The sequence below is a fragment of the Onthophagus taurus genome, chromosome 7, assembly GCF_036711975.1.
Source record: "Onthophagus taurus isolate NC chromosome 7, IU_Otau_3.0, whole genome shotgun sequence".
Taxonomy (NCBI): Eukaryota; Metazoa; Arthropoda; class Insecta; order Coleoptera; family Scarabaeidae; genus Onthophagus; species Onthophagus taurus.
This window is the reverse complement of record NC_091972.1, coordinates 19183427-19209977: the sequence shown is the minus strand read 5'-3', so window position 1 is coordinate 19209977 and position 26551 is coordinate 19183427. Positions and strand designations below refer to the sequence as shown.

General features: G+C 33.7%; 1 protein-coding gene and 1 long non-coding RNA gene across 2 annotated transcripts; one reads left to right on the top strand and one right to left on the bottom strand.

Annotated features, from left to right (window-relative positions):
• Window positions 1-253: 253 nt before the first annotated feature.
• On the bottom strand, window positions 254-2409 carry LOC139430610 (uncharacterized). The gene is made up of 2 exons (XR_011641003.1): window positions 1049-2409; window positions 254-446 (listed from the first exon to the last, which is right to left on the bottom strand). It is a non-coding gene; the product is annotated as an uncharacterized lncRNA (long non-coding RNA).
• A 7333-nt stretch (window positions 2410-9742) lies between these two features.
• Window positions 9743-11521, top strand: LOC139430778 (uncharacterized). The gene is made up of 2 exons (XM_071198062.1): window positions 9743-10701; window positions 10769-11521. The coding sequence occupies exons 1-2, from the start codon at window positions 9824-9826 to the stop codon at window positions 10800-10802; spliced, it is 912 nt and encodes a 303-aa protein (XP_071054163.1). The 5' UTR covers window positions 9743-9823; the 3' UTR covers window positions 10803-11521.
• The last annotated feature ends 15030 nt before the right edge of the window (window positions 11522-26551 follow it).

Sequence of the window (26551 nt, the reverse complement as noted above, 5' to 3'; positions counted from 1 at the left end):
ATTGTGTAATTTAACAAAATTTTTGAATTTATAGTCAATAGTTGTTATTTTATTGTGTACTATAGTGTTAGTTTAATTTAGTTTGTGTAAAGTTTTTATAAACAATGGGTAAGTATGTTCATCTAAAAAACTACCCCTTAGCATTTGAAGATGTTCTCGAAAAAGGAGTATAGACGGTAATAATTTACGATATAAATTTTTATAAAATCTAAAATTTCATATTTTATAGTCCGAGATTTAATTGAAAAATGTATTCATTCCGAAAGGTAAGTTAAATTTTATTAATTTTATTGTATAAACTGTGGCACACATAAAAAGGACTTATTTAAAAAGAATAAACCATCACAGTAAAAATTAAAACGATACATTATTTGAAGCGATACCATATGATAAATAATACAAATGATGCAGAACCAAATACTGATGGTGGAGAATAATCCATTCAACTGCAACAAAACTCACATTAAATTTATTAATGAGTCAAAAGAAGGGCTTAGCAGCTCATTTCTTTTATGTTTTATGTGCGGGATAAAAAAGAAGCTTTACACTGAAGAAAGCAAAGAGTCTATTGAGATAAACTCTGCTGTTGTTTCTGTTATCTGTCGGTACCGGATATACACAGGCTGAAGAATTATTGTTATGTGTGGATATACCATTTATGTTAACAAAACCATTCCAAAAATATCGAGAAACCGTAAGTGACATGGCATAGCAGTCTATGAAGAACGCAGGTAAAGAAGAATTAATTTAGTTACAGCTTCAGAAGAAGTAAATAAAAACTGAATAAAGACTGTAAACGCTAAACGCTCGAACGTCAATTACGATGCATCATCCGGAGTGGTACTGCTATAAAATAATTGTATACATAAAAAAAAATACTCGTGTATACGGGGTAATTCAGGTAGGTAGCGAAAGCCGATCAGGGTAATGATAGCAATTCGGTTATAATTTATGAGTGACATTTCACACGAAGAATATAAAAGAAAGAAGAATTTATTAGAAACTTGCAAGATGGATGCATTAACAGAAATAAAATACAAATTCTTACCAGAAGCTAAAGTACCAATCAGATATGGATCCAAGAAAGGTATCTGTGCCTAACTGCATCGAGATTTGGTGATGTATGTAGGATGAGAAATGACACGTCTTGCTTAAATAAAGTTAAATCAATCTTGTACTCGAAATTTGCTAGAAATAATAGCACTAACATGGCTAAGACTATGAATGGCTTGCATTAAAAAAATTTGAAAGTAAATATAACTTGCCAGCAAACTTTTGAGCTCTATTCATCCGTAGGATGTACGGATTCTTAGTTGCAAGTCCAAATGAAACAATAAAAAACGAAAATGCCATCGTCGAGGTGAAGTGTCCAGCGAATTTCAAGAGCTTACATCTATTCAACGATGGCAAATTAAAATTTCCTAAAGATTTTTCTAGTCAGGGCTGTTTTATTTATTACACTATTAGCCACATTTTGTATACTTGAATCATTATTTAATATTATTATTAATTAGGTATTACATATTATTTCATTTACTTATACAAGGTGATGCAGACCATGCAGTCCATTTTTTTAAACAGAAATATTAAAAAAGTTCGAATGAAAAGTAATAATATTCATAAAGGAACCACATTTATTCAGCTATTTTTTCTTTAATTTTTGTAACTACCTGTGTTTTCAAATAAAATTACTTACACGGTTACTCTGAGACACCTGTATATCAAACGAACGCATAATAATACAACAAAGATATAATTTATAAATGTTGTACCGAACTTTTCACATTCCCTGTATTGCAAATATATCTATTTTAATATAAAATGGAGTTACAAATGTTATTTTCGTTTCAAAATGATATAAATGTTTTATGCCTCGCAAAATTATGTATTGTATTTGAAATTGATTTTTGCCTTACATTCAATTGAATTATAAATCCATAATCTTAGATGTTCTCAACTTCTTTCTCTAATTTCTCTATTAAAAAATTAATATTCTATTCATATCGAAAAAAAGCATTAAAAAACTGATATTTGCGTAATGTAAATTGTTGTGAACCAAAATACTTAAAAAAAACAAACGTAGTAAAAAGGTGGGCTACGACTACGATTATTAATAAAAAATCAAAATAATAACTAAAATAATAAATAAATTGGAAAGTCAATAAAAAGATTGATTGTAATTCATAATTAAGAAAAATTGTTAATAAACAATAATATTTAGAAGAAGTCGTTTAATTTCTTCATTAACAACATCGACGAGAAAAAGAATCGTAATAAAATAAACACGATGTTTTTTTTATCTATAAAGGGTCGGGCCTAGTAGAAAATAAACTCCGCCTCGTTGCTTCCGAACGTCCGTCGTCTGCGCCCCTCAGAAACTGACCGACCTGGTAAAGTGGGCTCTTAATCTCCCTAAAATACGCTCGAGCTTGATTTTAAATCAGGATAATTTTATTTTTAATTCACTCAAGTTTTGTTACCCTTTGGAAATAACTCTCAATCAAAATCAAAAGATAAAATCGCTCCAGCTAAAGCTGTCGCGATTTTATCATGCTTTTGATTTCGAGTTATTTCCATGGTAACAAAACTTTCGAGTAAAAATAAAATTATCCGATTAAAAGAAAAGCTCTTGTGTATTTACCCCCGATTAAATTTTAATTATTCGTATAAAATCCATTTCTTGGAGTATTACTATGAAAATTTCCCAAAGTGTTAATAAAAGTGGCTTCTTTCCAATGAACCACCCCGTGGATCCAAATAAGTTGACATATCTTATCACCTTTCTGATTAATTTCATTTTTATTCAAATATCACAATAATGTGGCAATCACTTCAGAAATATACGTATAATGCCGGTATCCGGCTTTTCGCAAAATCACTATCCCTTCCATCATTACTTATCATGTACTTAAACAGTTAAATTGTAAGATTGCACTTCTATGAAAAATACGAACCGGATGCAACTCAATCCATCCTTACTCTCAAAAGCAAAAAATAATTATCTATGAATACCTACTTAAATAATAAAAATGACCAACACAAAATTATTTCATTCTTTTTCCCTAAACTATACAATGAAGTATATCAATTTGGTTTGATGAAGACATCACGAGAACGCTTTTAGACGTTATGAACATATTAATATTAATGTCGTCATAATGGTAAAACGAGTGGTTAGGCGATGCAAATGAAAACAAAAAGAATTAGGGTAAACTTAAAATAATTAATTGAGAATGATATGAATGTATCACATTGTTGGTGATGGAAATTCTTCTTAGAAATGCCGATTAATCATACTCAAGTGGAATATTAATGAAGATGTGGCCATGGTTCCGTCTCAAACCTCTCAAATTAGGTCGTTATTTTAAATGTATTTTTAACGTAATTCACCCGCATTACCGATTTCGTGCCACGAAAATAAATTTCCACCTTATCACCACGTTTTCTTTGAAACCTCTTTTCGTTTAGCATATCGCGGAATACAATATTCAGATGTGATAATGAGTTTGATTCGGCTAACAAGACATCGAAACAGAATAATTCAAATTCCCAGAATGAAACGTGACACCTGCCACGCAACGAATTTGTTTTGAGGTTAAATTTTCAATGACGATTATTTGAAATTTTAAAGGATGCAACAAAGTCGAGACCCTCTTTGAAGTTTTGCTCTATGCACAACCGACCGTGGCAGGATGTCCTCTTCTCGGACCCCATCCAAGTAATCCTCTCTCACTTCTTCATCATCGTCGTCGACCGTTTGTCGACCGGAAGTCTGGAAGTGGACGACCATGTTCTGAGAAGATGTGGCCATTCGGCCTGTTAATTGTGGTGTCGTTCTTCGTTCACCCACCCATCATTCCTCTTCACCATTGTTATTTCAAACGATAAAATTCAATGTCGTCAACGTTTATGCTAATTTTATAAAGAAAGCGAAATCATCTTTTGTTCTTTTAAGTGTATAATCATGCTTCTTAATTTTCTTTTTTTTTAATATTATTTGTTTAAATATTTTTGTAATTTTTTGTTTTTTTTCTTAACCAATAAATAACATAAGAAAATCTTGAAAAATTATTAGGTAATAAAAATCCTTGGTAAGTTTCTACACTTTGGTAACAAAGTATAATGTTCATATACAAGTCCTCAACAGCCTCAATTAAGCTGTTGTGTATTAAGCTATCTCGTTCAGATACTTGCAGAATATTCTAGTATAGGGTCCTCTTGCTGTCACATTCCTAGATTCTGTTGCGCTTTCGGTAGATTCAAGTAGGTCAAGTTATTGAATACAACTAATATCATAAGTTGAAACTAGTGATGTTGCATTAAAACGACGATACTTTAATTAATAATTGGTGATATTTCCACAAGGATCCTTCAAGAAATTAATTTTATAGCGAATTTTGAAAGTTATCGATGAAAATTGCAACATCGAAAATTTTAGCAAAACTTCAAATATTGTTTTCTCAATAACTAAAAGTTATTTTTCAAAATAGGTTGGTTCATTAGAAAGAGGACACTTTTATTAACATTTTGGGAAATTTTCATACTCATATCCCAAAAAATCGATTTTATGCGAATTTTTAAAACTTAATCAGAGAATATTACAAAATTCGAAAAAATTGTCGATTATTTCAAAAATTTATTTCTCAAGAACTAAAAGTGATTTTTCAAAACGGCTTTTTGCATTAAAAAGAGGATACTTTAATTCATAATTGGTGATATTTCCACAAGGATCCTTCAAGAAATTAATTTATAGCGAATTTTGAAAATTATCGATGAAAATTTATCAAAACTTCAAATATTATTTTCTCAAAAACTAAAAACTATTTTTCAAAACGGGTTGGTTCATTAGAAAGAGGATACTTTTATTAACACTTTGCGGAATTTTAATACTCATATTGCAAGAAATGGATTTTATACGAATTTTTAAAACTTAATCGGTTAAAATTGCAAAATTCGAAAAAATTGTCGATCAATTCAAAAATTTATTTCTCCAGAAATAAAAGTGATTTTTCAAAACGGCTTTTTGCATTAATAAGAGGATACTTTAATTAATAATTGGTGATATTTCCACAAGGATCATTCAAGAAATTAATTTTATAGCAAATTTTGAAAATTATCGATGACAATTGCAACATCTAAAATTTTATCAAAACTTCAAATATTGTTTTCTCAAAAACTAAAAGTTATTTTTCAAAACGTGTTAGTTCATTGGAAAGAGGACACTCTTATGAAGACTTATGGAAGTTTTCATACTCATATTCCAAGAAATGGATTTTATACGAATTTTTAAAACTTAATTGGCGAAAATTGCAAAATTCGAAAAAATTGTCGATCATTGAAGAATCCATATTTAACATGGCCTCACTGCACGACAAATGTCTCATAATTGGTGACTTCAATCCGCATCCAACCAAAAGGAAACACATAAGACAATTCCTGAATATGTCCAATTTCGTTCAAATCACGACTTCTGCCACGTACGTTATGGAAAACAATCCGAACTCTACTCCTGATCTACTATTCTGCACAAGAAACATCCGCGGTCTAATTACACAGGTAGAAGTTGTTCCGGATTTATGCTCCGATCACTTGGGCATTTTAGTTTATGTCAACGTCACACCCAACGTACCTAAACCTGTTCCGACTTTAATTAAAAACTATAAACTTTGCGACATGGAGACAGTTAACTCAATAATGAAAGACTTCATAGAAGCACATCAGACAATCACAGTTGACACGATTTCAAGGTTTAACAAATGTCTTAAGGAGTCGATAGACAAAGCGAGCCCATCCAGAACCACCAAACACTACAGTTTTCCGCTACCTCCATTTATTATCAGACTCATCAAGGAGAAAAGACGCCTATATCGAGACTTCAGGGTATATGAAGTGCCTGAGTTGAAAAAGAAGTTTAATGAGTTCAACAAAAAGATACAGAAACTAATGCAGCAATACAGAACGGAAAAGTACATGGAAGCCTGTGACAAAATAAAACTGTGTAAAGGAAGAAACTATTGGCACGAAATTCGAAAACTATCAAGATACCAAAAGACACCTGGAACGGAGGAGCTCATTGATCCTACCGATGGCGGTGTGCACTCCAACCCTGAAGAGATTGTCAACGAAACTGCAACAACAGATTTTATATATCGCATTGGGATTGTTACAATGATGTTGCTAATGATAAATAAAGTTGTATTCAATGAAAAAAGTACTATTGGGGTTGAACTTGATTATTATCTGCACTGTCCAACACCTAAAAGAGATACTAATTTCTGTGAATGGTGAAACACTGGTTAAAACCATTCTAGATCAATTGCAGCAATTTTGAAATTCAACTGTTGTAGAAAAAAATTGCAAAATTGTCAAAATTGCTGCAATTGATCTAGAATAGTTTAAATTTATATTAGTTGTATTCAATAATTTGACGTAAGTTTTATATTTTAATATTTTATGTTTAACCTAAGAAAGTGTACATGTAATGATATTTAATTAAGTCGTTTATCTTGTATCCAGTTTTTCCTGAAGATAGGGATTTTCTTGAATAATAAATTTAAGTATATCGTTAAAGTGCAAAAAGTTTTTTAATTAATTTAAATCCTATGATGTCAAAAAATCAAACAAACATTTTTTAAATAAATCAAAAATATCCTCCATGGATTTTATTCACTTTTTAGTCATGTGTTTGTAGCAATAGACTATAGCTATTTGAGGAATAAACACTACCATTCTTTAATTTAGAAACTACTTTTTTCTCTTACAAAATTTCAGTTGGGTAAACGGTTTAGCCACAAAAAAATATTTTCTAAATCCCCACAAGCGCGAATGAGTGACGTAAGGTAACACTAATAACGTTTTTTTTTTAAATAGCCACTTAAACTTGACAGCGTTATTCGTATTTTTCGTTTTGCGGCTAAACTAAGTAATTTTGTATATAGATAAGTTGAGTTAAATCATCATGTTTTTGGTCAAGGTACTTGTGATCTTCCATTGTACACGTCATATCCGGACACCTGTATAAGTGATTATCCAGCTTATGAACGCAATGCGAAACTCACAGCAACTTCATTGAGCAACCAATTGTGTACTCTTTAGAAAATTGGACAGTCTGGACCAGCTTGTTCTTTATTCATACAATAAACATTACATGAAACGTCATTACAGTTACAATCATATCTTCACAAACAGATGGAGTACAACTAACAAACAAGTTAACAAACAACAAATAAGTTAACAAATAAAATAGTCAGTGTCGTGAAAATATTCCTCACAGGAGTAATAGCATTTTTTTATTAGTAACTTACGTACATATACCTTAAATCGCGTGTTGGACAACATCTTTACATTAGGTGGTAATTTATTATAAAGTTTGACGCCGTGATAATCGACGCCCTGTCTGGTCAAATTTAGACGGTGCAACGGCACTTCTAACAAATGTTTATTACGAGTATTATACTCGTGTTTAAAGTTATTTCTTTTAAAATGTTCACTGCTGTGTACATAATATAAACATGTAAGTATATATACACACGGTAATGTAAGTATATTTAATTTTTTAAATGACGGTCTACATGTTTGTTTTGTTTGTAGGTTTTCCAGAGCACGTATACAACGCTTCTACAGTAGGAACACCCTTCCCACAGCCGACGAAGAGCCAAAGATGGTGATCCCATAGGTTGCGATGGCATGAAAAGTAGGCTGCCCTAGCAACGTTCTGATCAGCACAATTCATCAATCGACGCACAACATACACACCACACGTCAAACGTTTACACAGCGCGTCCACGTGATTGTGCCAATTCAACTTAGCATCAAATGTCAGCCCAACAAATTTAACGTATGTTTCACTACAATTAAAAAAGTGTGTTTTAGAGTCATTTATGTGAAGTTTATTTGCACGCATCCACTCAATTGTAGCATCAACGGCATCATTCGTTCTTCTCTCGATCTCCGCCGATGTTGTACCTTTTACCACGAACGATATGTCATCTGCATATAAACAAGTTGTAACATTTTTTACATTGTGTGGAAGGTCGTTCATGTAGATGATGAATAATATCGGACCTAATATCGACCCCTGGGGCACCCCATGTTTGCATGGTCTCATTTCTGATCTTTCAAGATCATCAAGTGGAATTCCTCGTATTCCATATGCTGACATCTTGGTTAACAATATTTCGTGGTTAACAGTGTCGAATGCACGACTTAGGTCACAGCAGGTTATACTAGCCTTTCCATGATGATCGTGAGCTGTTGTGATCTCTTCAATAACTTTTACAATGGCTGTGATTGTAGATCGTCCCTCCCTATAGCCATGCTGCGCATCATTCAAAATATCATATTTCTTCAGATAGCTCATTAGCCTTTTCTTTATTAGCTCTTCAAGTATTTTTGTGCATTAGTGCAGATTGTCTTTGCGTAAAGTTATTAATTTTGCGACTCTTGTGATTTTCCCTCTCATGCCTCCTTTGTCACCATTACCTTTCTGAGGAAATTCACCACATTTTCTCTTGTGTCTATTTTAGCTATGAGTTCACATCAAACCTACAGAGATCCGACTGCAGATTCCGTATCTCTTTCAGATACTTGCAGAATATTCCATAGGGTGTGAGAGCTTGTATGGGGAAGCATTCAGTATAACGTCCTTCCTGATGTCACATCTTAAAGTTCGTAATAAAGGTTTTTGCCCACCGCTTTTGTCTTCGGTTTCGCAGTATCTGTTCCGCTTTCAGTAGGTGTAAAGCGGAGTTTTTTTAACCTAGGGTCCATGAACCCCGAAGTGGTCCGTATATGCGGTACTGGAGGTAACATGTAAAACTAGTATGTGGTGATGACCAGAGAAAGAAAGTTGTAGCGGTTTTTTGGTCAAATGACATTATTTTATTCTACAATTATCGAAATATCTGCTAACTTTTGAGTAAGTCATTAAGGAACTAAATTCTTCGCCATTTCCATTCAGCCTGCAATTGGACGGGAGTACAGAATTGTCACAATGTAGCCAGCTCTTGGTATTCGTACGATATGTACATCTTAAAACCCTACGCATTAAAGAAGAATTTCTTTTTTACCATTCACTTTTAGAAACAGAAGGGTTTTTTTAAAAAGCACGACATAAACTGGAAAAATAAACTGGGAAGTTTGTTTACAGAAGGTTACATTAGTAAAGAAATAAAAATAACTCATTGCTTCTTACACCGGCATGCATTGACGTCACGAACTTTACCAACTTTTTCAACGAAAGTTGTGTCCACGTGTATCAAAATAATAAACTTTATAAGAGCAACAGTTTTGAACTACCGCCTTTTTAAGAAACTTTGTGCAGAAATGGACTCTGAACACGAAGCAGTCCTCTGCTATACAGAAGTACGCTAGTTATCAAGTTGTCAAATACATCTTTTGTATTTTTAAAATGTCTTGTTTTCTCTCTCTACACTTAAGTTTGTCAGGGGTCTATCTGATTGTTTAAATATTGCAAGTGGTCCATAATAATGATAAAGTTAAGAAACACTGTTCTGTAAGATGGTACATAAAAAATCATGTGCAAGTGATGTCCAGCTTACGAACCCAATGTGCAAGCTCCCAACAACCTCAATTAAGCTGTTGTATATCAATTTCACCAGTTCATAAATTTTGCTATATTCAATGTATATAAGGCCTTTAGACAGAGAGACAATGCTTGGTATCTTTCAGACTTATCTGTCACTTATAGAGACTTAAAAAAAAATCCAACTTGACGGTTGGTGAAAAGAAGGCACTCCGATCCATAAAAGAAAAATCAGAAATCGTCGTGTTACCAGCAGACAAGGGGAATGCCACTGTTGTTATGGACAGGAAAGAATACGACGACAAAATGATAAACTTACTGGACCCAGCCACCTACAGGAAGATCAAGAAGGACCCCACAGACAAAATCGTTAGAAAAATGAAGGAACTGATAAAATCCACAGGAATTCCAGCAGAACAGCAGAAAGGTTTGTTTGTGCAGGCGCCGGTACCACCAAGAATCTACGGACTACCGAAGATTCACAAACCAGACGTCCCCCTCCGCCCTATCGTCAGCGCCATCAACTCCCCAACATACCAGCTAGCTAAACATCTTGCAAAGATTCTGTCCCCCTTTACAGGTAACACGGAATCGTATGTCAGGGATTCTACACATTTTGTGGAATCGGTAAAAGGTGTAAAGCTGGATGCTGGGGATATGTTGGTAAGTTTCGATGTGGAATCCCTTTTTACTAGGGTACCAGTTAAGGATGCTGTAGAGGGTCTTCGCCGAAAACTCATTCCGGAGGGTTTACCAGGATACGTGCCAGATCTGGTGGAGTATTGCTTATCGTCGACGTATTTCAGCTGGAAAGGAGAATTTTACGAGCAGTTCGAAGGGGCAGCCATGGGATCTCCACTATCGCCAGTTATAGCTAATTTCTACATGGAATTATTCGAAGAGGACGCTTTGAAGAAGAGTCAGTGGAAACCAAAACTATGGCTCCGATATGTGGATGACACGTTTGTGATATGGCAACATGGTCAAAAACGGCTCCATGAGTTCTTGGATCACTTGAACTCTCAACATCCTATGATTAAGTTCACCATGGAAACAGAAACTGCCAAAAAACTACCTTTCCTAGATGTGTTGGTCACCAGGACGACAAATGGAGATATAGAACTTGGTGTATACCGAAAGAAGACCCATACCAACAGGTGTTTACAGGCATGTTCACATCATCATCCCCAACAGAAGAGGTCCGTGATCCGTCCATTATTTCAGCGAGCAGCGAGACTATGTGAAGGAGAGAACTTGAAGAAGGAGCAACACTTTCTACGAGGCGTGCTACTGAAGAATGGATACACTTCGAGGGACATCAACCAGGCCATCAAGCAGCGAAAGCAGAAAGAGGACACGGTAAGTACAAAACCACTTGGATTTATCTGTTTTCCCTATGTTTCAGGTGTAACGGAACGAATTGCTAGGCACCTCAAGAAGAACGACATCGTAGTGCGGTACGGCACGGTCAGCAAAATTCGGAACACACTCCCGATAGCCAAGGACAAACTAACTCCATTAAAAGGAGCGGGAGTCTATCGACTATCGTGTAGTTGTGGGAAGGTTTTTATGTTGGCCAAACTGGACGCAACGTCGAGTGCCGCATCAAGGAGCATGAGAGGGATGTAAGGCTGAAGAAGATCCAGCAGTCGGCGGTTCCGGAACATTGCCATGCAGAGGGGCACCGAATAGACTTCGAACAAACAAAGGTGCTGGCTAGGGACAATAGATACTACCAAAGACTGACAAGAGAAGCCATAGAGATTCACCGACATAAAAATAACGTCAACAGAGAGGATGGCTGGGAGCTTAGCAGAACATGGAAAATGGTGGTGAACACGAAGACCTCTTCCCGCCTCACACCGGACGCGACGCAATTAGTTATTAATTAGTTTGTAATTAGCGTTAACTGATTATTAATTAGTTTTTCCGACTTATATATAGTTACCGATTTTTTGATCTCGTCACTTCGAACCAGTTTCGCATCCGAAACGTCAAATCTTTTATTAAAAGACGCACGGCAAAACCCGAAAGTTTCTAGTTTTAGTTCTAATCTTTGTTTAATTATAGAGACTTATTGGGATCTTACTTCTTTCATTTTGTATTTACAATAAACGGGGTTTGGAATCAATGTCATATAGATATAAAGTTGAATAGTTCGTAATATCTAGTTCTCTTTATTCCTGGTTTCGATTTACTTATTCTTTTCTTACACCAAGTTTTTTACTTCATGTGCAAACCATGCCATCTCATTCTTTCGATTGAGAATTGATTAATTCTTTCGCTGGAACACCCAAATTCGTATTATATGCAAATAAATATCATGTTCGTATGTACCTACGTCAATTATGCCCAAATATGTTATTCTTCTGATCGATCTAGAATCATAGCTGTCATCAATCGAAATTTGCGTAGAATTTTTTGAGTATCTAACGATCGTTATCTATAGTTGTATGATACTAAATCTATGGCAATACTTTTAGCACGTTTCGTTATCTATTGACGTTGTTCAAATTGTTAAAAAAGTAGATATCATGATAGAAAGCAGAAACCTTGAAGAAACTCGTGGTGATTGTCACTTATGACAAATAGGTTTGATATTACCTTCTATATGAGACCAAGTTATTGCACAAGCTAAGAGAGTTATGACGTCTTGTTAAGGATTGCAACCTCTTATTCCTTAATAAATCATTAATGTCCAACAGGAGGTACAAAATAAGGATTTGAATGAACCAAAGTAATATTAACATGTAAGGTTTATAAAATATCTTTTCAAACTCTGCCTTTCTTACTCATTTATGCTCTTATAGCATAGTGCATAGTGTAAATTAATATTGTATTTATTTAATTTTTATCACTACGTTTCTTCATTACATTTTACTTCAACTCATTTAGCTCATAATTTAAATTTGTTCGCTTTTAATCAGTAAGTACATGCAAAAATATGCAATTGGAACTGACGAATAAGGACAAGTAAGCGCGTCGATGAGAAAATCATGAAATGATATATAAGAAAAGAAACTGTTATTTAAAAATAGAACGATTAAATTTTTTTTATTGAATTACTTATATAATTTTGGTTGTTTAAAAATCGTTTAATTTATGACCATTTTCCGTTGGTCGTTTATTAAAAAAACGTTCTTGTCGAGGAGACTTCTCTTTTCGTGCCGCGAATGCACATTGAATTTTTCGGAGCCACGAGGGAAAAAGATAAATCCATTTCGGATCTCGCATACCAAAAACTTCAAACGGGCAATGACCACAACCGTGTGTGTCTGTCAAGCACGTAAATGCACTTGTGTACCAAAAAAAATTATCGATTTATAAACAATTTTTCTCTCATCTTTGTTACAATTAGAGAAAAGTCAAATAAACTAAATCAGTAATTACACAATTTATGTATTCGAGATATTTGTTTTACCTAAATACTAATTGATTTGAAATAAAAAAATTAGGTTGAGAAATATAAATAAGATAAATTTGAATAATTTTTATTAAATTTTTTCTTGATATTAGTAGAAAAAAAGAAAAGCGAAAGCCGGAAAGCTAATTATTCGTAACGTCCGCTATGAACAGTTAAACATAGTTATTATTGTTTACTCCGTGTAATCGAATACGTGTTGATTGCGCATTATTTTTTTTTCTGTTTGCACAACAAAAAAATCTATATCCCAAAATCGTTTACGTAGACGTCTCAAAAGTTAACTGAACCTTTAAATGAACGTACTAAATCTTTTCTATCGCATCGAAAGTTATAAAACTTTAGAAAGTGTCGGATTAAATTGAAAACATCTAAAACTATTTCTAAACATCCACACGAAAGATGAAACGTCCAGCTGCTGATAAAACCAAAGAAATCTTAAACTATTTACAACCAAAACAATGTCATCTGTTGTTTTTAGTAGATTACCATGCATCTCGTTGTGTACATATCTTTCAAAAATAATAACATTTGAGAATCAATTTCATTCCGTTTAAGATTTAAATTGAAATCGAGCTAAAAGAGTTTCAAATATTTCTTTTAAATTTATTTATTTATTTATAGGGTCAAAATTCTTTTAATAAAGTTTCTTCTTTAAAATGATGTAAATACTACTTATTATAAATGATACTACTTAGTAGAAGACTATAAATAATATAAATGTGTGTTTCTATTAAAAATGTGGTTTATATTACTATTTTATTAATTTTCTAGAAAAAAAGTTACACGATGAGTCACTAACACTTGATCATTATTTGGTTGATTTTTATTTGGCAAATCATTTTAATCAGCTTTTCAAGTTTATCTCCAGGAATCTTAGGACTTATTAAATAGTTGTTTATCAGAATATAAATATACTTAAAATAAGCATTCTCTCAATATTCTCTCAAGATATCTCAAGATAAGTAGCTATATAGAAGATAGCAACTTCCATTCAATGTTTATAGCATTTAAGGTGGTTGTTTATGGAAGTGTGAAATTATCGACAGTATTTGAACAAATGTGACTGAAATAAAAAATAATGACAGTTTTATATGGAATGGAAAACGAACAGAATCAATCCTTTTTTTGGTACTAAGGAGGAAAAATGCTTTATAGAACCCGGCCTACTAATTGTGTTGATGATGGAAGGTAAAAACTAAGAAACCATCTTGGTTTCAGACTAAAATGCACCTTTATTTCCTCCTCATTTAGAAACGTCTCATTTAGGAAATTCTTCGCTTCGATACAACCTCGATAATTCTTGAATATGCATCATTCTGCATAAAGAGCCATAACAAAGAGAATTATAGAAACTAAGAAATAATTTTAGGAACACTAAAACTAGATTCAATTGGCTTCAAAATCCATTATAACTTATTGAAATATCCCAATCGGTTCTTAAGATACGATTTTTTAAATATTTTCCATACAATCTCGCTAATTCTTCAATATGCATCGTTGTGCATAAACATCCATAACAAAAATATTTATAGAAACAAAGAAATAATTTTAGGCACACTAAAACTGGATTAAATTTGCTTCAAAATTCCATTTTACCTCATTGCAATATCTCAATCGGTTCTTGAGATACGGTTATTTAAATTTCTCGTTTTTCCGATGCAACCTCGATAATTCTTCAATATGCATCATTGTGCATTACCGGCCATAGCAAAGAGATTTATAGAAACTAAGAAATAATTTTAGGCACACTAAAACTAGATTCAATTGGCTTCAAAATCCATTATAACTTATTGCAATATCCCAATCGGTTGTTGAGATACGATTTTTTAAAATTTTCCATACAATCTCGCTAATTCTTCAATATGCATCGTTGCGCATAAAGATCCATAACAAAAGTATTTATAGAAATAAAGAAATAATTTTAGGCACACTAAAACTGGATTAAATTTGCTTCAAAATTCCATTTTACCTCATTGCAATATCTCAATCGGTTCTTGAGATACGATTGTTTAAATTTCTCGTTTTTCCGATGCAATCTCGATAATTCTTCAATATGCATCATTGTGCATTACGGCCATAACAAAGAGATTTATAGAAACTAAGAAATAATTTTAGGAACCCTAAAACTAAATTCAATTGGCTTCAAAATCCATTATAACTTATTGCAATATCCCAATCGGTTTTTGAGATACGATTTTTTAAATTTCTCGTTTTTTCGATGCAATCACGATAATTTTTCAATATGCATCATTGTGCATTACCAGCCATAACAAAGAGATTTATAGAAACTAAGAAATAATTTTAGGCACACTAAAACTGGATTAAATTTGCTTCAAAATTCCATTTTACCTCATTGCAATATCTCAATCGGTTCTTGAGATACGGTTGTTTAAATTTGTCGTTTTTTCGATGCAATCTCGATAATTCTTCAATATGCATCATTGTGCATTACCAGCCATAACAAAGAGATTTATAGAAACTAAGAAATAATTTTAGGAACCCTAAAACTAAATTCAATTGGCTTCAAAATCCATTATAACTTATTGCAATATCCCAATCGGTTTTTGAGATACGATTTTTTAAATTTCTCGTTTTTTCGATGCAATCTCGATAATTCTTCAATATGCATCATTGTGCATTACCAGCCATAACAAAGAGATTTATAGAAACTAAGAAATAATTTTAGGCACACTAAAACTGGATTAAATTTGCTTCAAAATTCCATTTTACCTCATTGCAATATCTCAATCGGTTCTTGAGATACGGTTGTTTAAATTTCTCGTTTTTCCGATGCAATCTCGATAATTCTTCAATATGCATCATTGTGCATTAACAACCATAACAAAGAGATTTATAGAAATTAAGAAATAATTTTAGGCACACTAAAACTAGATTCAATTGGCTTCAAAATCTATTATAACTTATTGCAATATCCCAATCGGTTCTTGAGATACGATTTTCTAAATTTTTCTATACAATCTCGCTAATCCTTCAAAATGCATCGTTGTGCACCAAGATTCATAACAAAAATATTTATAGAAACAAAGAAATAATTTTAGGCACACTAAAACTGGATTAAATTTGCTTCAAAAATCCATTTTACCTCATTGCAATATCTCAATCGGTTCTTGAGATACGGTTGTTTAAATTTCTCGTTTTTTCGATGTAATCTCGATAATTCTTCAATATGCATCATTCTGCATAAAGAACCATAACAAAGAGAATTATAGAAACTAAGAAATAATTTTAGGAACACTAAAACTAGATTCAATTGGCTTCAAAATCCATTATAACTTATTGCAATATCCCAATCGGTTCTTAAGATACGATTTTTTAAATTTTTCCATACAATCTCGCTAATTCTTCAATATGCATCGTTGCGCATAAAGATCCATAACAAAAATATTTATAGAAACAAAGAAATAATTTTAGGCACACTAAAACTGGATTAAATTTGGTTCAAAATTGCATTTTACCTCATTGCAATATCTCAATCGGTTCTTGAGATACGGTTGTTTAAATTTGTCGTTTTTTCGATGCAATCTCGATAATTCTTCAATATGCATCATTGTGCATTAACAGCCATAACAAAGAGATTTATAGAAACTAAGAAATAATTTTAGGAACCCTAAAACTAAATTCAATTGGCTTCAAAATCCATTATAGCTTATTGCAATATCCCAATCGGTTTTTGAGATACGATTTTTTAAATTTTTCCATACAATCTCGCTAATTCTTCAATATGCATCGTTGTGCATAAAGATCCTTAACAAAAATATTTATAGAAATAAAGAAATAATTTTAGGCACACTAAAACTGGATTAAATTTGCTTCAAAATTCCATTAAACCTCATTGTAATATCTCAATCGGTTCTTGAGATACGGTTGTTTAAATTTCTCGTTTTTTCGATGCAATCTCGATAATTCTTCAATATGCATCATTGTGAATAAAGAACCATAACAAAGAAAATTATAGAAACTAAGAAATAATTTTAGGAACACTAAAACTAGATTCAATTGGCTTCAAAATCCATTATAACTTATTGCAATATCCCAATCGGTTCTTGAGATACGATTTTTCAAATTTTTCCATACATCTCGCTAATTTTTCAATATGCATCGTTGTGCATAAAGATCCATAACAAAAATATTTATAGAAACAACGAAATAATTTTAGGCACACTAAAACTGGATTAAATTTGCTTCAAAATTCCATTTTACCTATTGCAATATCTCAATCGGTTCTTGAGATACGGTTGTTTAAATTTCTCGTTTTTTCGATGCAATCTCGATAATTCTTGAATATGCATCATTCTGCATTAACAACCATAACAAAGAGAATTATAGAAACTAAGAAATAATTTTAGGAACACTAAAACTAGATTCAATTGGCTTCTTGAGATACGATTGTTTAAATTTCTCGTTTTTCCGATGCAATCTCGATAATTCTTCAATATGCATCATTGTGCATTACCAGCCATAACAAAGAGATTTATAGAAACTAAGAAATAATTTTAGGAACCCTAAAACTAAATTCAATTGGCTTCAAAATCCATTATAACTTATTGCAATATCCCAATCGGTTTTTGAGATACGATTTTTTAAATTTCTCGTTTTTTCGATGCAATCTCGATAATTCTTCAATATGCATCATTGTGCATTACCAGCCATAACAAAGAGATTTATAGAAACTAAGAAATAATTTTAGGCACACTAAAACTGGATTAAATTTGCTTCAAAATTCCATTTTACCTCATTGCAATATCTCAATCGGTTCTTGAGATACGGTTGTTTAAATTTCTCGTTTTTCCGATGCAATCTCGATAATTCTTCAATATGCATCATTGTGCATTAACAACCATAACAAAGAGATTTATAGAAACTAAGAAATAATTTTAGGCACACTAAAACTAGATTCAATTGGCTTCAAAATCTATTATAACTTATTGCAATATCCCAATCGGTTCTTGAGATACGATTTTTTAAATTTTTCTATACAATCTCGCTAATTCTTCAATATGCATCGTTGTGCATAAAGATCCATAACAAAAATATTTATAGAAATAAAGAAATAATTTTAGGCACACTAAAATTGGATTAAATTTGCTTCAAAATTCCATTTTACCTCATTGCAATATCTCAATCGGTTCTTGAGATACGATTGTTTAAATTTCTCGTTTTTCCGATGCAATCTCGATAATTCTTCAATATGCATCATTGTGCATTAACAGCCATAACAAGGAGATTTATAGAAACTAAGAAATAATTTTAGGAACACTAAAACTAGATTGAATTTGCTTCAAAATGCATTTTATCTCATTGCAATATCTCAATCGGTTCTTGAGATACGATTTTTTAAATTTTTCGCTTTTTCGATACAATCTCGATAATCTGGACCTGGTTGTGCATTACTGCAGATTGTCTTAGTGTAAAGTTATTAATTTTGCTTCTCTTGTGATTTTCCCTTTCATTTCTCTTTTGTCACCATTACTTTTCTAAGGAAGTTCATCACATTTTCTCTTGTGCCTGTTTTAACTATAACTTCGCCGTCATTACTATTCTTTTTAACTGAACCAAACATACTTAAAGATTGTGTGCTAAGGAGTATCTGCTTACCAGCATCCAAACCTACAAAGATCCAACTCCAGATTCCGGATCTCTTTCAGATACTTGCAGAATATTCAATAAGCTGTGAGAGCTTGTATAGTATAGTATTCAGTATAGGGTCCTTCCTGCTGTCACATGTAAAAGTTTTTGCACAACCAGTTTATCTGTCACTCCGTTTTTGCCTTCTATTTCCCAGTTTTTGTTGCGCTTTCAGTAGGGGTACCCAATTAACACACCATACATGATCTTTTTTGAATCTATCTGAGTATAGCTGCATACTTTCTGATAAAATCGTTTATTAAGTAATAAAAATCTATATAAAAGTGATTGTCCAGCTTACGAACGCAATACGCAAGCTCTCAACAACTACAATTAAGCTATGTGTTGTTCTTTGATCACGGATCAAACTTTTATCCATTTTGCTATGTTCCATATAGAATCTGCGGCCTTTAGGTAGAGGGATAATACTTAATATCTGTCACACTTATCTGTCACTTCTAGAAAATAGTGACATATTTATATGGAGTGGCAAGCTAACCCAATCAACCCTTTTTTGACACCGAGGAAGAGAAATACTTTACACAACTCACCCTACAGGTGGTGTCAATAATGCAAGGTGGAAGCTATGTTTTGGTCACAAATGTTAGACTACGCTAAGCAAGTATCTGGGTTACCGACTAAAATTCGTCTTCATTTCCTCGGATTTTAGGAACTTGGACAACCTAATATCAGGAATTGGGTTTTCGCTCACAGTTGTGTCTTGAATTGGTTTTTGAATCGGAATCTGGTTTTCACGCATGCACCCTAGATTTATATCATGAAAAACTGAAACTTCCATTGGAGTTCTATCCTCATAAACATTTTTGTTATCAGAATCAAAATGTTTCTTCTTAAGTTCTTCTACATGAACTAAACTTCTTCTTTCTATGCAATATTTTTCCTTCCAATTTTTCCTTTTATTTTCTTGTTTTATCAATTTTTCTTTTAATATAGATAGTCTTGTTCTTGGTGAACGTTTAAGAAACAGTTCAGCTGGAGTCTTTCCTATTGTTGTTAAGAGTGTTTCGATAAGCAAACAATTTGTTATCTAACTGATGTTGTACTCCTTGCTGTGCCGTATTTTCTAACTTTACTGGACAGTATCTGCACTGTCCTTTCCGCAGCACCGTTAGAATGAGCGTGATATGGTGGTGTTTTAATATGTTTAATTCCATTTTGTTGACAAAACTCTTCAAACTTTATTGAAATCAATTGTGGTCCAGTATACGGATACTAACTGCTCAGGAAGACCATATCTAGCAAATACTGAACGGAGATACCTCTGCAGTAGTTGTCTTCATCAAGTTTATTTCGTCCTATTTTGAAAAAGAATCGATCAAAATTAAAAAGTCATTTTCGTTTTTGGTTGCAAAATCAATGTGAACTTTTTGAAATATCCTAGTCGTCTTTGGTCAATTTATTTCCAATGTAAGACTTGCATTTTCTTATTAATGTTTCCAGATCATCATCTATTTTTGGTCATCACACAACTTCTTGCTTGTAATTTTGAACGAACAATGCCAGGATGTTGTTCATGCAGCAACGAAGTTTTTCTGGAATAATGACTGTTCTACCGCAAAGTAAACAATTCTTGACTAAGGAAATTTCAGAATGTCGAAGAAAATATGGTTTTATCATCGTCTGCATAATTTTTCCAGCCATTTAGTGCATTGTCATAAACTTTTGAAAGAATTGGGTCTTTCTGTGTATGTTTCTCTATTTCTTCTGCTGATATCGGTAATTCATTCACCTTTGTATTCTAGCGGCAGCTAAACTTGGTACGAATTTATTTGGATAAAATATGTTTTGTAATGGCTTGTGATCAGAATAGATAGAGAATAATTATTTTCAGCATTATTAAGCATTCTAGATGCAAAATATATAGGCTTGTCGAATCCATCCACCATTTGTGAAAACACTGCACTAATCATACCTTGAAGCGTCACATATCAAAATTAATGGTTTATCCGGGTTATAAATTGTAAGAACCCCACAATTTTGTAACATCTTTTTACTCTCGTTGAAGCATTCATCACAACTTTTTCCACAATCCCATTTATTATTTTTTTCAAGCAATTTATATAACGGATGTAGGATTTAGTAGATAGATTTGGTAAAAACTTAACATGCCTAAGAAAGAACGTAAACTAGTTAAATCATGAGGTGTATGAGCTTTCATGATATCTGCTATTCCTTCAACTGTTGGATGAATTCCTTCTGATTTTATTTAAAATCTTAAATAATTCTTTGTAAGTGCCCAACCTTTCTACAGTTTTTACAAGAATACGTTATGTATCGATATTTTCCCAAATGAATTCCACAGCATTTACATTTCCTTTTCTCTTGATCCATTTCTTCATTTTTCTTCCAGTTTTCTTTTGATTTCCCATCTCATTTTTCATTTCTCAATTTTCTTTCTTCTTTTTGATTATTCTTAAAATAGTGAATTTCTTTTTCTTGCATTCCTTTTGCTCCTTTGTTTACCAATTCTAAACTTGTTGCCAAAGTCAATGCTTATTATTATTATTATTGCTGCTGGGCTGAGCGGAGCGGCCCCTCTCGCTGCCGCGACCTATAAGATCGATTGTAACTCTAGCCCTCCAAAGGTTTAGGGTAAATGTAGGTCCTTGATGAACCTTAGTATTGCCCTGAGGTCTTGAACCTTAAAATTTTGTGTCTTAGACGGCCTCTAGCGACGCAATTCCACTGTATATGTTCAGCTGTTTCTGACTCGTCGCTTCAAAGTCGACAAGTTTGATCCTGTGCTTGTCCAATGTGGAAGAGCTGAGGCATAAAACCTCTTTGGTTTTGTTTTGCGACGGAGTTATCATACTCTTTGCTTGTCTGTGACCTGGAAGTTCTTTCCAGCGTAAGGCTACCTTTAGGACCTCCCATTGTTGATTATTTGGCTTTTTTGTAATCCACAGCCAAGTTGGGGTCCAATAAAGGGCGTGTTCGCTGCTTCTTTGGCCAGCTTGTCCGCCTTCTCATTGCCCTCAATGTTACTGTGACCTGAAACCCACCATAGGGTAACATCATTGGCCCCAGCGAGTTCTCACGTTGCTGGTACACTCTCTGATTAGTGCGGAGTCACACGTGTAGGCCTGAATTGCCTTTAAGGCGACCCGACGGTCTGTGAAAATGTTTATGGATTTAGTGATAAGGCACTTGAAGCTACCTCCTTTTGTATATATAAATGGAGCGGTGTGAGACCGAGTAGGACTTCCAAAGCAGCCAGCGAACAGGATCTCATTGCACCCGTTATGTTAAGACATGCTAACCGCTAGATTTGTGTCAGCTGTTGTTGTGCTGTCTTATATATTGTTTTTGGCCACCAAACCAATGCGGCATAGGCGACCATGGGTTTGATTATTGCTACGTAGGCCCAATGAGGCATTCGTGGTTTGATACCCCAGTTCCTTCCTAGGAGTCTGCGGCAGATCTGGTTTGCCATGATGGCCTTTTTCCTCACCTTATCTAAGTGGTATTTAACCCACTTCTAGGTATTTAACTTCTGTTTTTAGATTAATAGTTCTGCTTTCAATGGAGGGTGCTTTTATTAAGTCAATGCTTTGTTAAATGTTCTTTCCTTCAACATTATTTCTTTTTGAAATTTTTCATTCCTTAATCCCGTAACAAACCGATCTCGTAATGCCTGTTCCAAAAATGCCTGTATTAAGCTATCTGTTCTTCTTAGACCACGGATCAAAGTTTCATCAATTTTGCTTTATTCCATATAGAATATCCGGCCTTCAGACAGAGAGACAATATTTGATATCTGTCAGACTTATCTGTCTCTTATAGAGACTTAGTACTATCTTGCTTCTTTCATTTTGTCTAGAGAATCTTTCAGGTATTGTATCGACCGTGAACTCTTGTAACTTGTTACTCCACGACCATTAGTATACCACAGGCCAACCTCTAACCTCATCCTCAGTACTTGGTTATAGAACACATTCCAAGGAGTTCAATCACGAACCCCAGCTGGGCTTCGTAGATCATCTTCTCTTCATTTAAATCTTCATTTATTTTTTTTTCACGATGCATGGTTAAACGCATTCCTAATATCTAGTAATTACTCTTTATCTACCTTCAACGAAACGAACCTGGGGGTAATTTAACACGAAATCAAATTTCATCTGATTAAATCGATGCACTGCTCAATAGGTATTATAATATGTACTGCTCAATATTTTAACTATGACATTAATTATAGAGCTTTTAGGCGACGATTTAACATCTCGCGTAACACATCTATCCTAACTGCTATAATTTTTGTGATTGCCTTAGCTCTAAAAGTAATAGAATGAGTCTCCCTGTGACTGATAAAGAAATCCTTGGCTGGTACCAACTCCGACCCATTGCTCTTAATTACTTCCATACTCCGTGTTCATGTCACCTGCCATTCAACACTGTTCAGCACCAATCTCTTTAAAATACACTCTGCCATTTTCTTCCAAACCATCCCTGCTTTGACATAAATGTTCAATACATCTCTGTGTTTCATCAAGATTCTCTAGGCCTTGATCAAGCTTCTCCACATTCCTCATCAATCTAGGAATTCTCACCTTGTGCCTATTAAACTCACGCCTCCACCACTTAACACTGTCTACTGGCATCCTAGTAAGCACATCTCGCAGATCTATTCGTAACCAGTTCAATGTTTTCCTCTCCCTCAATCTATCCTCAAACGCAACCCAATCCACTTTTTTTCAAACATTTTCCCCCAATATACACGCTCAAAGTGTGTTTGTTTTGATCTTGCAAATTAATTTGTTGGGTCTGACTATTTACACAATCATAATAAGGATGATTCTCCCCACATTCCAGATTGACGCAGACACAATTTTCGTTTATCTTAGAAGTTTTCGACGTTATGGCAAGCATGCATGATTCAAACATCATTTGTTGCTCTGAGTTCTGGAATCAATCAAATGTTTGATCTTAAACAACAAAAGTTTATTGAAATTAAATACTTATTATTTTTCCTATGTTTCTCAAGAATTTAAGACCGTATTTTAATCAAACAAAGACAAATCAAATCAAATGTAAATTTAAACTAAAATTTGCATGATTTTTGTTTCTAAATGCATCTTTGAATTATTCGAGATGATTATCAAATCCGATTTTTCCCCATCCGATTACGCCAGACGATATCAATTCGGTTGTCTATTTTGTCTATCTATCTATTTTTATCAATTTGGTTTTTCAAGTCGTGATGTTATTTACCTGATGATGATCCTCCGGCATAAGTCACGTCGCGACGACCGACGACGGGTCAAAAGATTAAAGATCGGCAGAACGGCCTCAGTCCGAGGAGAAATCTGATTAATATTTATAATTAGCCCGACGACGACGGGCTGGATGTCAACGGATGTGCCACCGAGAACAATGGACGTGAGGACCTATGACGACGGCGACGACGGTTCCTTCTATGTCACAAAGCGGACCTCTCGCTTTTGTAAACAAAATTACCGAATAAATTAGCACGATCGGGGCGCATCTTATCTGTCGTCGTCGCCTGGTTTAAAATTTCAAATTAACCACGTTCCGAAAAGAAGCGACTTCAAAAAAGTGGTAAAGGTAAATCTGATATTTAAACTTCTTTTAAATTGTGGGGTACCCAATTTAAATACAATAACGATTCTTTTTTCGGGATTATTCAATGAAAATGGGATCATAACAGGATGTGAAAATTAAACGATTTTTTCTTTCTTGTTCTAGATTCTAGAAATTAGTATTTAAAATTGAACTAAACTTTATCGGGAAAATTATACTTTTAAATTATCTTTAAGTTCAACCACAGATATGATACTCAAATCTGCATAGCGTCGTGTACACCTGCTTTTTGTTTCTTTTTTACATAAGAACGATTTAAAATGTACGAGAAAACCCTCAATATCTAGCAATATCAATACAATGGGGCCGTTACGCTCAAGACTTTAAAAGATTTTTGCAATAATTAATACTCCCTCTGAATTATGGTATACATTTCTCTAAAATTTATGGATTAAGGAAAGTTTGGAGAATTAACGAGTTTCTATCTATATAATATAATATAATATAATCTTAATTTAATTAATGAAAGAAACTAGAGTTCTGTTTGTCGAAGGTTAAATCAAATCGGTGTTTTGAGGATATGTACGATTCAATGCAAATTAAAAGGTCATACTACATGACGCTGGACGAAGCAGAACCAAAAAGGCGCTGTAAAAGCAAACGGTTCATAACTAAAGTTATGTTTATGGCTGCAGTGGCCAGACCACGCTATGACAGTGCTAAAAGACAGTATTTCAACGGCAAAATAGGACTCTGGCCTTTTGTTTATAAAGAACCTGCAAAGAGAAACAGCAAGAACCGGGTAAGAGGAACAATGGTGACCAAAAACATCGAGTCCATTAACGCAGCAGAATGCAAAAAGATGATTATCGATAACATTGTACCAGCCAGTAGATCCAAGTTGATTGGTTCCATATTGATGATAATGGATCAAAATAACATAATTCATAAGCAATACCACCATAGTTATCTCAATTTCTTATGCACAAGCCAGGAATTCTCAAAATATCAACATTGTCAATCATCTACATTAAATTCAGTTATGACTAAAAAAACTAAAGGTGATAGAGAAAAACGCTTTGCTTAAAAATTGATGATAATGAATCAAGATAACATAATCTATAGTCAATGCCACCGTAGATATCATCATTTCTTAGCTTCAAGCCAGGAATTCTCAAAATATCAAAATTGACAATCATCTGCGTTAAATTCTGTTAAAAGTAAAAAATTAAAGGTGATAGAGAAAAACGTTCCCAAAAAATTAATGATAATGAATCAAGATAACATAATTCATAACCAATGCAACCATAGATATCACCATTTCTTAGGTTCAAGCCAGGAATTCTGAAAATATCAAAATTGACAATCATCTGCGTTAAATTCTGTTATAAGTAGAAAATTAAAGGTGATAGAGAAAAACGTTTCCCATAAAAATTAATGATAATGAGTCAAGATAACATAATCCATAGGCAATGTCACCATAGATACCATAGATGTTGAATGCTTTCTTTATGTTGATGATGCTACCCTGTTGATTCGTAGTCCATGCATTGATGATTTACACCGTATATGGGATAATGTGATGCGTAGAGTTCATGATTGGACTGTGGCAAATGAACTTTCTTTTAATAACTCTAAAACGGTACATATGTCACTTGGCCTTAGAGATCTTCCCCCTCAGAATCCCAGAGGCACTAAGTTTTTAGACGTAATTGTAACTGCTCCAAAATTAAGTTTTGACGAGCATGCTCAAGCTGTGGGGGCCAGGGTGAGCCGAAACATTTACGCACTAAAACGTGTAGTTGATACGGTTCCTCCTGAAACTGCGAGAATGGCATACTATGCTTTAGTCCACTCGCTTTTGACATATTGTATATTGGCATGGGGAAATATTCCAGCTAGTAGTCATATTTTCAAGCTCCAGCGTAGAGCTATCCGTGTGCTTGGTGGGGTCGGTTTTACGGAGAACTGCAAACCTCTCTTCAAGAGGCTAAACATTTTAACTATTCCATCAGAATTTATATTGGAAGCAATTTTATATGCCAATAAGAATAAACACTCCTATGATATCTCTTCTAATTTTCATCATTATGACACGAGAGGCAAGCATGATATTCGGACTAATTTTTGCAGATTACAAAAGTCCCAACGGGGCCCGATATACACGTCCCAGCAACTGTTTAATCGCTTACCGCTTGACGCGAGAAGTCTCTCAAATGACTCTTTGAAGCGGCGTTTAAAGCCATATTTATTATGCGGCGCTTTCTATTCTGTTGAGGAATTCCTAAACACAGAATGATGTGTCTGAATTTTAATTGTAACTGCTTTCGTAACTATATAATTTTTTGTCAATTTGTAATTATATTATATATGTATTT